Source organism: Oncorhynchus nerka, linkage group LG6 (genome assembly GCF_034236695.1).
Source record: "Oncorhynchus nerka isolate Pitt River linkage group LG6, Oner_Uvic_2.0, whole genome shotgun sequence".
Taxonomy (NCBI): Eukaryota; Metazoa; Chordata; class Actinopteri; order Salmoniformes; family Salmonidae; genus Oncorhynchus; species Oncorhynchus nerka.
This window is the reverse complement of record NC_088401.1, coordinates 67810391-67826325: the sequence shown is the minus strand read 5'-3', so window position 1 is coordinate 67826325 and position 15935 is coordinate 67810391. Positions and strand designations below refer to the sequence as shown.

The 15935-nt window shown below is 42.8% G+C and overlaps 1 protein-coding gene across 4 annotated transcripts in view; it reads left to right on the top strand.

Moving 5' to 3' along the window:
• Window positions 1-15935, top strand: part of LOC115130877 (uncharacterized) — a 47137-nt gene that overhangs the window by 15563 nt on the left and 15639 nt on the right. For 3 of the 4 annotated variants that reach the window (XM_029662431.2, XM_029662430.2, XM_029662432.2), the window contains one exon: window positions 10468-15887. In XM_029662431.2, coding sequence (XP_029518291.2) covers window positions 10468-15887 — 5420 coding nt within the window. The remainder of the gene's footprint in view (window positions 1-10467; window positions 15888-15935) is intronic. The other variant, XM_065019820.1, reaches the window with a different exon arrangement.

Sequence of the window (15935 nt, the reverse complement as noted above, 5' to 3'; positions counted from 1 at the left end):
ATTGCTTAGAAAGCAGTCAGTATACAGACCTGGACTCAGCAGCCGATTGGGGGTTTATTTACTTAACTACAGTTTAGCATTAGCATTGTCAAAACAGGTCATGTAGAAATATTTGAGACTATATTCAGTGCAATAATGTGCATGAGTGAATCTTTTCAAAACATGTCAAGCTATACATTTCTTTACAAAACCTCCTTTTAACAAGACATGCACAATACATTAACAAAGCCTTATTGATTTGGTACAACACTTGTTCTACTCTCATAAAGGTATTTAGAAGTGCAGTACCAGTCAAAAGTTTGGACACACCTACCCATTATATGAGATTCTTCAAAGTAGCCACCCTTTGCCTTGACAGCTTTGCACACTCTTGACATTCTCTCAACCAGCTTCACCCTGGAATACTTTTACAACAGTCTTGGAGTTCCCCTATATGCTGAGCACTTGTTGGCTGCTTTTTTTATTTTTTATTTTACCTTTATTTTACTAGGCAAGTCAGTTAAGAACAAATTCTTATTTTCAATGACAGCCTAGGAACAGTGGGTAAACTGCCTGTTCAGGGACAGAACGACAGATTTGTACCTTGTCAGCTCGGGGATTCAAACTTGCAACCTTTCGGTTACTAGTCCAACGCTCTAACCGCTAGGCTACCCTGCTACCCTTCACTCTGCGGTCCAACTCATCCAAAACCATCTCAATTGGGTTGAGGTTGGGTGATTGTGGAGGTCACTCTCCTTCTTGGTCAAATAGCCCTTACACAGCCTGGAGGTGTGTTTGGTCATTGTCATGTTGAAAAACAAATGACAGCGCAAATCAGATGGGATGGGATCATTGCAGAATGCTGTGGTAGCCATGCTGGTTAACCTCTTCAGTCGACCCTCTACTTTTTTGAACATTTTGTTAAAAATCGCGCAACATTTCAGCGCCCTGCTACTCATGCCAGGAATATAGTACGTTCATATGGTTAGAATGTGTGGATAGGAAACCCTCGGACGTTTTTAAAACTGGTTAAATCACGACAGTGGCTATTACATAACGTGCGTTACATCGGAAAACGCAGGAAAACCTGATCACAGAAAATGGAAATAAATATCCTTGCGCCACTTCCAGCAATTGTTAACAGTGAGCCGAATTAGATAAGACCGAGCATTCAACTCCCACAGCATCCCCATGTTGTCTAGAGTCTTGTGAATTGAATCTTCTTTGATTCTTGGTTGAACCGAAACAGGGGCACCACTTACTTCCGGTCTCCGCCCAGATCATTCCGGAAGAGCTCTCTCGTGAAATTTTTTCCAAGACGACAGCTAATGATTTTGACATCGCCTATGGATGATTTTTATCGCTTATTAACGTTTACTAATACCTAAAGTAGCATTACAAACTTATTTCGAAGTGTTTTGTGAAAGTTTATCGTCTACTTTTTGAATTTTAAAAAATTACGTTACGTTGTGAAATCGCTGTTTTTTTCCGTTTATCACACAGTCTACATATAACGATATCTTGGCTTTATATGGCCCGATTTAATCGAAATAAAGACCCAATAGTGTTTATGGGACATCTAGGAGTGCCAACAAAGAAGATGGTGAAAGGTAATGACTGTTTTCTATTTTATTGTGCGGTTTGTGTAACGCCGAAATGCTAATTATTTTGTTTACGTCCCCTGCTGTGCTTTTCTGTTGTAGTGTATTGGTGCATGCTATCAGATAATAGCTTCTCATGCTGTCGCCGAAAAGCATTTTAAAAATCTGACTTGTTGCCTGGATTCACAACGAGTGTAGCTTTAATTTGATACCCTGCATGTGTATTTTAATGAACTTTTGAGTTTTAACTAATACTATTAGCATTTAGCGTAGCGCATTTGCATTTCCAGAGCTCTAGTTGGGACGCAAGCGTCCCAAGTAGAGGCAAGAGGTTAAGTGTGCCTTGAATTCAAAATAAATCACAGACAGTGTCACCAGCAAAGAACCATCACACCTCCTCCTCCATGCTTCACGGTGGGAACCACACATGCAGAGATCATCCGTTCACCTACTCTGCGTCTCACAAAGACACAGTGGTTGGAACCAAAAATCTCAAATTTGGACTCATCAGACCAAAGGACAGATTTCCATCGGCCTAATGTCCATTGATCGTGTTTCTTGGCCCAAGCAAGTCTCTTCTTATTATTGGTGTCCTTTATCATGGTTTCTTTGCAGCAATGCGACCATGAAGGCCTAATTCACGCAGTCTCCTCTGAACAGTTGATGTTGAGATGTGTCTATTACTTGAACTCTGTGAAGCATTTATTTGGGCTGCAATTTCTGAGGCTGGTAACTCAAACGAACTTATCCTCTACAGCAGATGTAACTCTGGGTCTTCCTTTCCTGTGGGAATCCTCTTGAGAGCCAGTTTCATCATAGCGCTTGATGGTTTTTGTGACTGCACTTGAAGAAACTGGCCTTGACTGGCCTTCACGTCTTAAAGTAATGATGGACTGTCATTCTCTTTGCTTATTTGAGCTGTTCTTGCCGTAATATGGAATTTTTCCGAATAGAGCTATCTGATGTGTACCACCCCTACCTTGTTACAACACAACTGATTGACTCAAACACATTAAGGAAAGAAATTCCACAAATTAACAAGGCACACCTTTTTAATTGAAATGCATTCCAGGTGACTACCTCATGAAGCTGGTTGAGAGAATGCCACGAGCAGTCATCAAGGCAAAGGGTGGCTACTTTGAAGAATCACAAATATAAAATATATTTTGATGTAGTTTTGCTGTCTTCTACAATGTAGAAAATTGTAAAAATAAGGAAAAACCATTGAATGAGTAAGTGCCCAAACATTTGACTGGTACTGTATGTACATTTCCCAAATTTCTAATAACAGGATTTAATTTAGCCATTATGGGGTCTAGAAGATAAAACAGAGAAAGCATCAAGGTAATGACTTAATTTTTTCATATGTTTCTGTGCGTTGAATGGGACACTAAGTCTTGGCTACTGTGCTCAATTGTGTATGATAGCCTAGGCCAGTGGTTCCCAAACTAGTTATAGTCCCATACCCCTTCAAACATTCAACCTCCAGCTGCATACCCCTTGAACCAGGGTCAGCACACTCTCAAATGTTGTTTTTTTGCATCATTGTAAGCCTGCCACACACACAATACATTTATCAAACATAAGAATGAGTGTGCGTTTGTCACAACCTGGCTTGTGGAAAGTGACAGAGCTCTTAGGGCACAAATAATACTTTCTCTTTATTTAGCCATCTTACATATACAGTCGAAGTCGGAAGTTTACATACACCTTAACACATTTAAACTCAGTTTTTCACAATTCCTGATATTTAATCCTAGTAAAAATTCCCTTGTCTTAGGTCAGTTAGGATCACCACTTTATTTTCAGAATGTGAAATGTCAGAATAATAGTAGAGAGAAGGATTTATTTCATATTTGATTTCTTTCATCACATTCCCAGTGGGTCAGAAGTTTACATACACTCAATTAGTATTCGGTAGCTTTGCCTTTAAAATTGATTAACTTGGGTCAAACGTGTCTGGTAGCCTTCCACAAGTGTCCCACAATAAGTTGGGTGAATTTTGTCCCATTCCTCCTGACAGAGCTGGTGTAACTGAGTCAGGATTGTAGGCCTCCTTGCTCGCACACACTTTCAGTTCTGCCCACACATTTTATGTAGGATTGAGGTCAGGGCTTTGTGATGGCCACTTCAATACCTTGGCTTTGTTGTCCTTAAGCCATTTTGCCACAACTTAGGAAGTATGCTTGGGGTCATTGTCCATTTGGAAGACCCATTTGCGACCAAGCTTTAACTTCCTGACTGATGTCTCGAGATGTTGCTTCAATATATCCACATAATGTTCCTGCCTCATGATGCCGTCTATTTTGTGAAGTGCACCAGTCCCCCCTGCAGCACAGCACCCCCACAACATGATGCTGCCACCCCCGTGCTTCAGGGTTGGGATGGTGTTCTTCAGGCTTGCAAACCTCCCCCTTTTTCCTCCAAACATAACGATGGTCATTATGGCCAAACAGTTCTATTTTTGTTTCATCAGACCAGAGGACATTTCTCCAAAAAGTACAATCTTTGTCCCCATGTGCAGTTGCAAACTGTAGTCTGGCTTTTTTTAATGGTGGTTTTGGAGCAGTGGCTTCTTCCGGTTATGTCGATATAGGACTCGTTTTACTGTGGATATAGATGCTTTTGTACCCGTTTCCTCCAGCATCTTCACAAGGTTCTTTGCTGTTGTTCTGGGATTGATATGCACTTTTCGTACCAAAGTACGTACATCTCTAGGAGACAGAACGCATCTCCTTCCTGAGTTGTATGATGGCTGCGTGATCCCATGGTGTTTATACTTGCGCACTATTGTTTGTACAGATGAATGTGGTACTTTCAGGCGTTTGGAAATTGCTCCCAAGGATGAACCAGACTTGTGGAGGTCTACAAATTCTTTCTGAGGTCTTGGCTGATTTCCTTTGATTTTCCCATGATGTGAAGCACAGAGGCACTACGTTTGAAGGTAGGCCTTGAAATACATCCACAGGTACACTTCCAGTTGACTCAAATGATGATCAGAAGCTTCTAAAGCCATGACATTTTCTGGAATTTTCCAAGCTGTTTAAAGGCACAGTGTACTAAGTGTGTAAACGTCTGACCCACTGGAATTGTGATACAGTGAAATAATCCGTCTGTAAACAATTGTTGGAAGAATTACTTGTGTCATGCACAAAGTAGATGTACTAACCGACTTGCCAAAACTATAGTTTGTTAACAAGAAATTTGTGAATGTAAACTTCCGACTTCAACTGTAGGTACATGGTTGCAAAGAGCATAGGTTGCAAAGGGCATAAGTGTCAGCGCGATTTGCCAAGGCAGGAAATTCCAGAAATTTGGCAGTGGCTTTCTGAGCAAATTCAATGTTCACTGAACCGCTTGTTACAATTTCGATGAGGCTCTCTTGTTCAGATATCGGTAAGTGGACTGGAGGCAGGGCATGAAAGGGATAACCAATCCAGTTGTTTGTGTCATCTGTTTCAGAAAAGTACCTGCATAATTGCACACCCAACTCACTCAGGTGCTTCGCTATATCACATTTGACATTGTCCATAAGCTTGAGTTCATTTGCACACAAATCATACAATGATTAAAAGACCTGTGTGTTGTCCTTGTTAATGCAGACAGAGAAGATCTCCAACTTCTTAATCATCACCTCAATTTGGTCCTGCACATTGAATATAGTTGCAGAGAGTCTCTGTAATCCTAGATTCAGATCATTCAGGCGAGAAAAAACATCACCCAGATAAGCCAGTTGTGTGAGAAACTCATCGTCAGACAAGTGAAAATTATGGTTAGTAAAGAACTTTAAGCTCATCTCTTAATTTAAATAAAAGTGTCAATACTACTTCCTCTTGATAACCAGCGCACTTCTGTATGTTGTAAAAGTATTACATAGTCGCTGCTCATATCATTGCATAGTGCGGAAAATACGCGGGAGTTCAGGGGCCATGCTTTAAAGTTAACCATTTTCACTGTAGTGTCCAAAATGCCTTTCAAGCGGTCAGGCATTCCCTTGGCAGCAAGAGCCTCTCGGTGGATGCTGCAGTGTACCCAAGTGGACTCTAGAGCAACTGTTTGCACGTGCGTTACCACTCTGTCTCCCTGTCATGGCTTTTGCGCCATCAGTACAGATACCAACACATCTTGACTACCAGAGTCCATTTGATGACACAAAGCCTTTAAAAAGATCCTCTCCTGTTGTCCTGGTTTCCAGAAGAGGATGTCTTCCTTAATTGATCCCCCATAAATGTAACGGACATATACCAGGAGCTGTGCCAGGCCCGCCACGTCTGTTGACTCATCCAGCTGTAATGCATATAATTCACTGGCTTGTATGCAAAGCAGTAATTGTTTCAAAATATCTCCTGCCTTGTCACTGATGCGTCGTGACAGTGTTGTTTGATGAAGGCATTGTCTGTAAAGTTTGTGCCTTTTTCCCCAGCATTGTCTCAGCCATATCCGTGGCAGCAAGAAGAATTAAGTCCTCCACGATAGTATGGGGCATGCCTGTCCAAGCCACTCAGTAGCTCACCATATAAAATGCTTCTAGCCCCTTCTTATTAATGGTATCAGTTGCTTTTATACATGGGGGGGGGGGGGGGGGGCGCTATAGTAAACCACTAAAATACCAAACTTTTAACAACCAAAGTTCCTTTCCCATTTCAGCTACAGTCCTGACATTTGGTACATATACTGTGTGCATCTCCTTATGAGCAACACGTTTTCCATAAGGACCTATAATCTCAGCCCATTACATTTTCCACAAATTAGACTGTGTTCCCTACCAAACTTTGAACAAGCAGATCTCCCTTTTGAGCTACAATCATGACATTGTATATCCAGTATATGCATTTCCCCATGAGAAACAAGTGTCTCATCAAATCAAATCAAATCAAATCAAATTTATTTATATAGCCCTTCGTACATCAGCTGATATCTCAAAGTGCTGTACAGAAACCCAGCCTAAAACCCCAAACAGCAAACAATGCAGGTGTAAAAGCACGGTGGCTAGGAAAAACTCCCTAGAAAGGCCAAAACCTAGGAAGAAACCTAGAGAGGAACCAGGCTATGTGGGGTGGCCAGTCCTCTTCTGGCTGTGCCGGGTAGAGATTATAACAGAACATGACCAAGATGTTCAAATGTTCATAAATGACCAGCATGGTCGAATAATAATAAGGCAGAACAGTTGAAACTGGAGCAGCAGCACAGTCAGGTGGACTGGGGACAGCAAGGAGTCATCATGTCAGGTAGTCCTGGGGCACGGTCCTAGGGCTCAGGTCCTCCGAGAGAGAGAAAGAAAGAGAGAATTAGAGAGAGCATATGTGGGGTGGCCAGTCCTCTTCTGGCTGTGCCGGGTGGAGATTATAACAGAACGTGGCCAAGATGTTCAAATGTTCATAAATGACCAGCATGGTTGAATAATAGTAAGGCAGAACAGTTGAAACTGGAGCAGCAGCATGGCCAGGTGGACTGGGGACAGCAAGGAGTCATCATGTCAGGTAGTCCTGGGACATGGTCCTAGGGCCCAGGCCAGTTGAAACTGGAGCAGCAGCATGGCCAGGTGGACTGGGGACAGCAAGGAGTCATCATGTCAGGTAGTCCTGGGGCATGGTCCTAGGGCTCAGGTCCTCCGAGAGAGAGAAAGAAAGAGAGAAGGAGAGAATTAGAGAACGCACACTTAGATTCACACAGGACACCGAATAGGACAGGAGAAGTACTCCAGATATAACAAACTGACCCTAGCCCCCGACACATAAACTAATGCAGCATAAATACTGGAGGCTGAGACAGGAGGGGTCAGGAGACACTGTGGCCCCATCCGAGGACACCCCGGACAGGGCCAAACAGGAAGGATATAACCCCACCCACTTTGCCAAAGCACAGCCCCACACCACTAGAGGGATATCTTCAACCACCAACTTACCATCCTGAGACAAGGCCGAGTATAGCCCACAAAGATCTCCGCCACAGCTCAACCCAAGGGGGGCGCCAACCCAGACAGGCCGACCACAACAGTGAATCAACCCACCCAGGTGACGCACCCCCAGGGACGGCATGAGAGAGCCCCAGTAAGCCAGTGACTCAGCCCCCGTAACAGGGTAGAGGCAGAGAATCCCAGTGGAAAGAGGGGAATCGGCCAGGCAGAGACAGCAAGGGCGGTTCGTTGCTCCAGAGCCTTTCCGTTCACCTTCCCACTCCTGGGCCAGACTACACTCAATCATATGACCCACTGAAGAGATGAGCCTTCAGTAAAGACTTAAAGGTTGAGACCGAGTTTGCGTCTCTGACATGGGTAGGCAGACCGTTCCATAAAAATGGAGCTCTATAGGAGAAAGCCCTGCCTCCAGCTGTTTGCTTAGAAATTCTAGGGACAATTAGGAGGCCTGCGTCTTGTGACCGTAGCGTACGTGTAGGTATGTACGGCAGGACCAAATCAGAGAGATAGGTAGGAGCAAGCCCATGTAATGCTTTGTAGGTTAGCAGTAAAACCTTGAAATCAGCCCTTGCTTTGACAGGAAGCCAGTGTAGAGAGGCTAGCACTGGAGTAATATGATCAAATTTTTTGGTTCTAGTCAGGATTCTAGCAGCCGTATTCAGCACTAACTGAAGTTTATTTAGTGCTTTATCCGGGTAGCCGGAAAATAGAGCATTGCAGTAGTCTAACCTAGAAGTGACAAAAGCATGGATTAATTTTTCTGCATCATTTTTGGACAGAAAGTTTCTGATTTTTGCAATGTTACGTAGATGGAAAAAAGCTGTCCTCGAAATGGTCTTGATATGTTCTTCAAAAGAGAGATCAGGGTCCAGAGTAACGCCGAGGTCCTTCACAGTTTTATTTGAGACGACTGTACAACCATTAAGATTAATTTTCAGATTCAACAGAAGATCTCTTTGTTTCTTGGGACCTAGAACAAGCATCTCTGTTTTGTCCGAGTTTAATAGTAGAAAGTTTGCAGCCATCCACTTCCTTATGTCTGAAACACATGCTTCTAGCGAGGGCAATTTTGGGGCTTCACCATGTTTCATTGAAATGTACAGCTGTGTGTCATCCGCATAGCAGTGAAAGTTTACATTATGTTTTCGAATAACATCCCCAAGAGGTAAAATATATAGTGAAAACAATAGTGGTCCTAAAACAGAACCTTGAGGAACACCGAAATTTACAGTTGATTTGTCAGAGGACAAACCATTCACAGAGACAAACTGATATCTTTCCGACAGATAAGATCTAAACCAGGCCAGAACATGTCCGTGTAGACCAATTTGGGTTTCCAATCTCTCCAAAAGAATGTGGTGATCGATGGTATCAAAAGCAGCACTAAGGTCTAGGAGCACGAGGACAGATGCAGAGCCTCGGTCCGTTGCCATTAAAATGTCATTTACCACCTTCACAAGTGCCGTCTCAGTGCTATGATGGGGTCTAAAACCAGACTGAAGCATTTCGTATACATTGTTTGTCTTCAGGAAGGCAGTGAGTTGCTGCGCAACAGCCTTCTCCAAAATTTTTGGAGAGGAATGGAAGATTCGATATAGGCCGATAGTTTTTATATTTTCTGGGTCAAGGTTTGGCTTTTTCAAGAGAGGCTTTATTACTGCCACTTTTAGTGAGTTTGGTACACATCCAGTGGATAGAGAGCCGTTTATTATGTTCAACATAGGAGGGCCAAGCACAGGAAGCAGCTCTTTCAGTAGTTTAGTTGGAATAGGGTCCAGTATGCAGCTTGAAGGTTTAGAGGCCATGATTATTTTCATCATTGTGTCAAGAGATATAGTACTAAAAGACTTGAGCGTCTCTCTTGATCCTAGGTCCTGGCAGAGTTGTGCAGACTCAGGACAACTGAGGTTTGGAGGAATACGCAGGTTTAAAGAGGAGTCCGTAATTTGCTTTCTAATAATCATAATCTTTTCCTCAAAGAAGTTCATGAATTTATCACTGCTAAAGTGAAAGTCATCCTCTCTTGGGGAATGCTGCTTTTTAGTTAGCTTTGCGACAGTATCAAAAAGGAATTTCGGATTGTTCTTATTTTCCTCAATTAAGTTAGAAAAATAGGATGATCGAGCAGCAGTAAGGGCTCTTCGGTACTGCACGGTACCGTCCTTCCAAGCTAGTCGGAAGACTTCCAGTTTGGTGTGGCGCCATTTCCGTTCCAATTTTCTGGAAGCTTGCTTCAGAGCTCGGGTATTTTCTGTGTACCAGGGAGCTAGTTTCTTATGAGACATTTTTCTCATAAGGATCTATAAGCTCCGCCTACTCAAAAGTGTATCGATGTCAATAGAGCCCAACAGTGGAGGCGTCATAATACCCATAAAGCCTAACGGTCAAACAAGGTAAAGGTTCCAATCGTTTTTCTTAGAAAGATTTACACGGTTATCAAAACGGGGTAAGCCTACACAAAACACAGCCCTTATTTTACATGTTTCTAAAATCCCCTATGGGAAGAATGTAGTGGGAAAAACGCTGTTTAACCGCTAGGTTTTATGGGTATAGTGACTCATACTGTGGTATTCTATATTTTAGTCATTGACCATTATGTTAGTATCGGTATAGTCTAGCCAGACTACTTTCAGTATAACGGTCCATCGTCTGCCCATTAAAATAAATCCTGTTTTACATCAATGTCTCTCCATCAAGCTGTAGAGTCCATTCTCTAACATCTCGTCCATTGTGAGCTATCAAGTTTAGATTTCCAGTGAGGGAAATGAATCCACACAAGTTTGAATAATTGTCACTGCATCATTCGTGGATGATGACATGTTTACTGTTGTCTTGTTTTAACTATGGCATGTATTCATTTTAATTAATGCACCCTTATTGTAAAGTGTTACCATAGTATTTATATACATATGTTTCATACATTGTGTTACCTACATTGTTGAAGTAAAAATTTGAAACCTTCAATTCTAGCAGAGAGAAATTGAACAGAAGTTTGAGGAACTCTTGTTGGATTACCAGATCAGTGAAAATGAAAGCCTGCAAGATGTCACATTTGAAGACAGGATGAGAAACCTCCAGACTGAGCTGACAGTCCAATACTTTAGAGAGAAGCACCTCTCCCTTTGGCCTCTTTTTACCTTAGAGAATGCCATCATGTATGAAGATCTCTCTCTAACTGAAAGGTTCTGTATCCTTAAGGCCGTGACAGAGGTAACGCTGGCAGGCAACCCGGATGCCGTCAATGGGCATGTCCACCAACTTGAGTGTGCCAAGAGGTATAACTTCCACCTTAGTCTTCTTGAGCATCTGAATGGTTCAAATTCCACTCTGGCAGGTAAACTTCTTTTGGCTTTTTTTGACACATTTTCAGATGTGTCTCAGAACAGCAGGGAGCTCCTTAGTCAAATTCTCTTCAGTAACATCTGGACACCTGTAGAAATCCTGCTCTTTCTTCGTGGGGTTGCTTCCATGGACCAGAAGAAAACAGATGCAATCCTTCATACAGTGCAGACCTACAGGCTGGATCTTCTCTCCACACTCTCTGCCCTTAGAAGTAATGATCCCAATAAGACTCTGCAAGGTTATGCAGAAGAAGAAACTGACAAAGATATTGACACCATTTTGAGTGAGATGCGGGATGCAAATTACCCCGAAAAGTTACTCTCTATAATGGAGACTGTCTTAGGACATATAGAAGAGAAGCTTTCAAAAGATCCCATGGTAGACACACAGAAGAAACTGAGCAAGAGAGAAAAAATGGAAATGATCAAAGACTTCAAGAACAAAATTAAATTGTTGAATTTTGCTGAGGCAGACAACACTATCCTCAAGGAAGTTCTTATTACAATGTGTATTGCTGTTAAAGACTGCTCAGCCGTTTCCACTCAAAGTGGAGAGCAAATCAAGGGATATTTTCCCAGACTCACCCAGCTGGCATCATTACTCATGCTCCTTCTACCAAAGGCAACATCAGATAAAGGATGCCTCTTAGAAATTGGCACAGGAGAAGGAAAGTCTTGCATTCTAGCTATGTTTGCAGCAATCCAGGCCATCAGAGGGGCCACAGTCGACATTGTGACCAGTTCTCCAATCCTTGCACGACGGGACGAAGAGGAGTGGAGAAAACTTTTTGACATGTTTGATATCACATCCTCCGTTGTGCCTCCACCATTGATGAAGGAGAGCAGCCTTAAAAGCTGTGACAAAATACTACAGGACGCTTACAAAAGACAGATTGTGTATGGAACTGTAAGTGACTTTGCAGCAGACACTTTGAGGCAGGAATTTGAGAAAAACACCACTCGTGGGGAGAGGAAGTTTGACTTAGTGATTGTGGATGAAGTAGATTACATGACCTTGGACAGTGGAGTGCAGGTGACCTTCCTGTCTCATGAAGCCAGCGGCCTTAGGCACGTTGAGCAAGTCCTTGCTAGCATTTGGTGTATGATATCTGTGTGTCGGCCTATTCGAATGGAAGAAACGGGGGAGACTGAGTGGATAACTGGGATACAGCATTTTCACAAGGCTGCAAAGATGGCTGTTATGGGCTCAGACAGATCTGAACACTTTTCTGAATTTGATATTCTGCAAACAGGGTTGCAGTTTGGATTTTACACACAGGAAGACATTGATACATTGATGCAGAGTGAAAGTGAGGCACAAAGAGATGGTAAAGCTGATGATTTTCAAGATGAGAATTGGAAAGCTATTGAGGCGTTCATGACTAAAATTGGAGTGGAACAACAATATGATCTGCTCAGTATTCTTGAGACGGCATTAGATCAAACTGTTTTCATCGACTGTTACACATTAACAAATAATAAAGCCACATCAATTGGAGAGAAAAAAAGGGACAGTGACATGAAAATCAAAATGCTTCTCCTCAACAATGGACGAGCTAGTGAAATAATGTCTGAAAAATCACTAATTGATGCAGTTGTTCTTGAGATACAATCTAAAATCATATATTCTGACCAATGTCAGCCAAACTCAGAGGAAACCGATAACTATATTGTGATCCCCTTCTTCCTTAAGAAGTACATTGAGAATCGGATGCCAGTCTTTGTGGGAAATGCCTTAAAAGCTATTGCAATGAAACAAGGCAGAGAGTACATGATTGGCATGTCTTCTGACGCTAATCCAAGCACTGTCAGTGAGTCTGACAAACATTTCTACCATGCCATCATCCCAGTGGACTACCAGGCCAGTGGAGTACTGGAAAAGAACAAACGCTGGAGTGACGGCCTTCAACAGTTTCTAGAGATGAAGCACCAGTTGGCCATATCATCGCTATCCAATGTTACAAATTATATGTCAAATATCCATTACTTTAAAAGATACCTTAAAGGGAGTGGCATATTTGGTGTTTCTGGAACATTAGGTGGAAATGCAGACAAACACTTCTTGAAAAGGCATTACAAATCAGACAGCTACACGATACCTTCTCACAGGCACAATAAGGTAGTTGAACTCCCCGCTCTTCAGGTAAGCGGTGATGACTTAAAATGGATAGAGGTAGTCTGTGAAAGTGCATTGAAAGCTGCCAACAGGAACCAGGTCGTCTTGGTGGTTTGTGAGGATGTTAAGACAGCAAATGAATTACAGGTGGCAATGGCCAACCGAAGAGCAAATCAACGACATCCAATCACCATGTACACGATCAGTGAGAGAGACAACATTGAGCAAACCACATTCAGTGGGGGAAGCATCATTATCGCCACCAATCTGGGAGGACGTGGCACAGACATTAGATTGGAGCAGAAAGTGAATCAATGCGGCGGACTCTTTGTCCTTCTCACGCACTTTCCTGACAATCGCAGAGTGGAGAAACAGGTGTTTGGACGCACAGCCAGAAAAGGAAATTCCGGCATGGTACAAATGATACTCCATTGTGACCAACTGGCACCAGCGTACCAGGGCCAGCCTGTGGAGATCATGAGGCAGCTAAGAGAGGATCATGAAATCCAACGCATCACTGGTATGGAGACAAATGAGCTGCAGGAAATTGAAAGGAAGGAAAAATTATTTTCAACAGTTTGCCAATTTCTTGACAATTTTGACAGCAACTACTCAGAAAAAGAGAGAGAGAACCTGTTGACAATGAAGGTGGAGGAACATAGTTTCAGACGTCAAGGCGATAAGCTTGATTACCAGCCAGCACTCAATGCTCTGAAAGAATCCTGGGCATTGTGGTTGACCCTTCATGAAACCCATATCGAGAAGGATGATGATATCTCTGACTTGGAAGCAGACTTACTTCAACAATTGACAAACACAAGGAACATGATGTTGAAAGGACAAAGCCAAAATTTCTATGATCATCTGAAGCAGGCTGTTGTTAGAACCAACCTGCACTGCCGTGATAAAACCAAGTGGGACTATGATGCAAAATCTTCCTGGCAGAAAGCTGCAAAATGTGACCCCTTTTACAGAGCAGTGGCGCTATACAACCAAGCTTACATCACAATTAACCTGGCAGAGAGTGACTATAAAACAGAGGCTAGTAACTTACTGCAGGAAGCAAAAGACACACTAGGTATCTATATCTCTGAAACAACAAACACTTTGAATGCATGTCAGATGGCAATGAGGGGCAACTTTGAGCCACATCATGATGGTGTCTGCAATTTCCAAAGTCAGATGCAATCTAGGATGAATATTTTCCAAGCTTGGCTGGGATACATTAACAGTACACTGAAAAAACTTGCAGAGCTAAAGAACAGTAAAAGTAGCGCCATAACAGAGGATTCCTCAGTGTATGCACTCTCAGACGGGACAGACTATGTCACCACAACTGAACTCATGGCCCTGTATGAGTACGGCCTTGGCATGGTGTTCGAAGTAAAAGAGAAGCCAAGGTTCAACATTGATGCTCTTGTGTGTTTTTTACTGGGTGCATGTCAGGTTCTGGCTGGAGTTCTTGTTTGTGCTCTGTCCTATGGCTCCGCCTCCCAGTTTGGTCTTGCCTTGATCTCAGAGGGAGTGTCTGACATGATCAGTGGGTGTGATGGCATGATAACTGGCAGTTTCAGTTGGGCATCGTGGGCCATCTCCAAAAGCATCGGTATTGGGATATCTTTGCTCACTGCTGGATTTGGCACCATCAAGAGAGCTGTCCAGTCTGTATATAAAGCCACAAAAGGCTTGCTAACAGGTACAAAAACCCTGTCATCTGTTGCAAAAGGTGTCATTAAATCAGGGAAACATGCATTCATGTCTTTCAAAGGCAGTGTCACAGCAGCCTCCTCTCTGTCCCTAGGTACAGTGAAGAAGCTGGGCACGAAAACTGTAGTCAAACAGACTTTCAAACATGCAACCAAGTATGCAGGACAGGAAATGGCTAAGCAGATAGTTACCCACACATTGCATTACTTCATTGATGCAGGGCTTCAAGCTGTACTGAAGGAGATTTTGAACAAGGCTTTCAAGGATTCAATCACCTCTGTAGTTAAAGAGAATGATGCATTGAGTCACACTCTCACAGAGCTTGTATGTTCTGGAGTTCCAAAATCAGCTTTACAGAAACCAGCTGCTGAGTTCAAGATAGACAGGGAGTGTGAAAAAAGTATTAAAGATTTAGTAAAATCAGTGACAGAAAAAATTATTTCTGATCTAATGACAGATTGTAGCACAGTGCATGAGATCATTGACAGACTCGCTCAGGTGAGTAGCAAAGCGTCAGACCTTATGGACAACGCAGGAGTGCCTGGAAAAGTCCAAACTGCTATCTCTGCAAGCCTCTGCATAGCAAAGTTCAGTACAGTGCTAGTCCAAATGTTGAACTCTATCCCTACAGAAAAATGTATCAATGACAGATTCTCTTCCAAGTTGATAAAAGAAATTCATGTGCAACTGCCAAAGGGGTATGACCAGGATGGCAGACACAGACTCCTTGATGTGGGACGCCTGAAGAATGAGCTCCTCGAGGGCATCTCAGAGAATGTCTCCCAGGAATTTATTGAGTCCTGTGCCAGACACATGAACTCCTTGATAACACAAATTTTTAAGGAAAAGATCAATAAAGTCACGAACGCCATTGGCAATACCACTAGCAACATGCTTGGCAGGTACAAAACGGAAAACTATTTCGTAGAGCAGAAGCAGAGGCATGACATGAAATCAGCCAGTAAGCATGCAGGGGAGTCTACATGTGAGATTGAACAGTCGGACCTCCATCATTACATCGATAACATCAGCGATATTGACCGCCCTGCTTCAGAGCTGGACATATATGTCCTTACAAAGAGTGACCTACTCCAGGGCCAAGGCATCAGGGTCAAGGTAGTGGATAAACATGGGAAACCACTCGATGAGCAATCCTACCCAGGCACTGACTGCTCAGCAGGATACATCACACTCAAACTGACCATGGAGCCAGAGACAGCTAAAAGGTACGTGCCTCTGTATTCAGCTCTGAGTTTCTGTGCCACGTCCCTCAT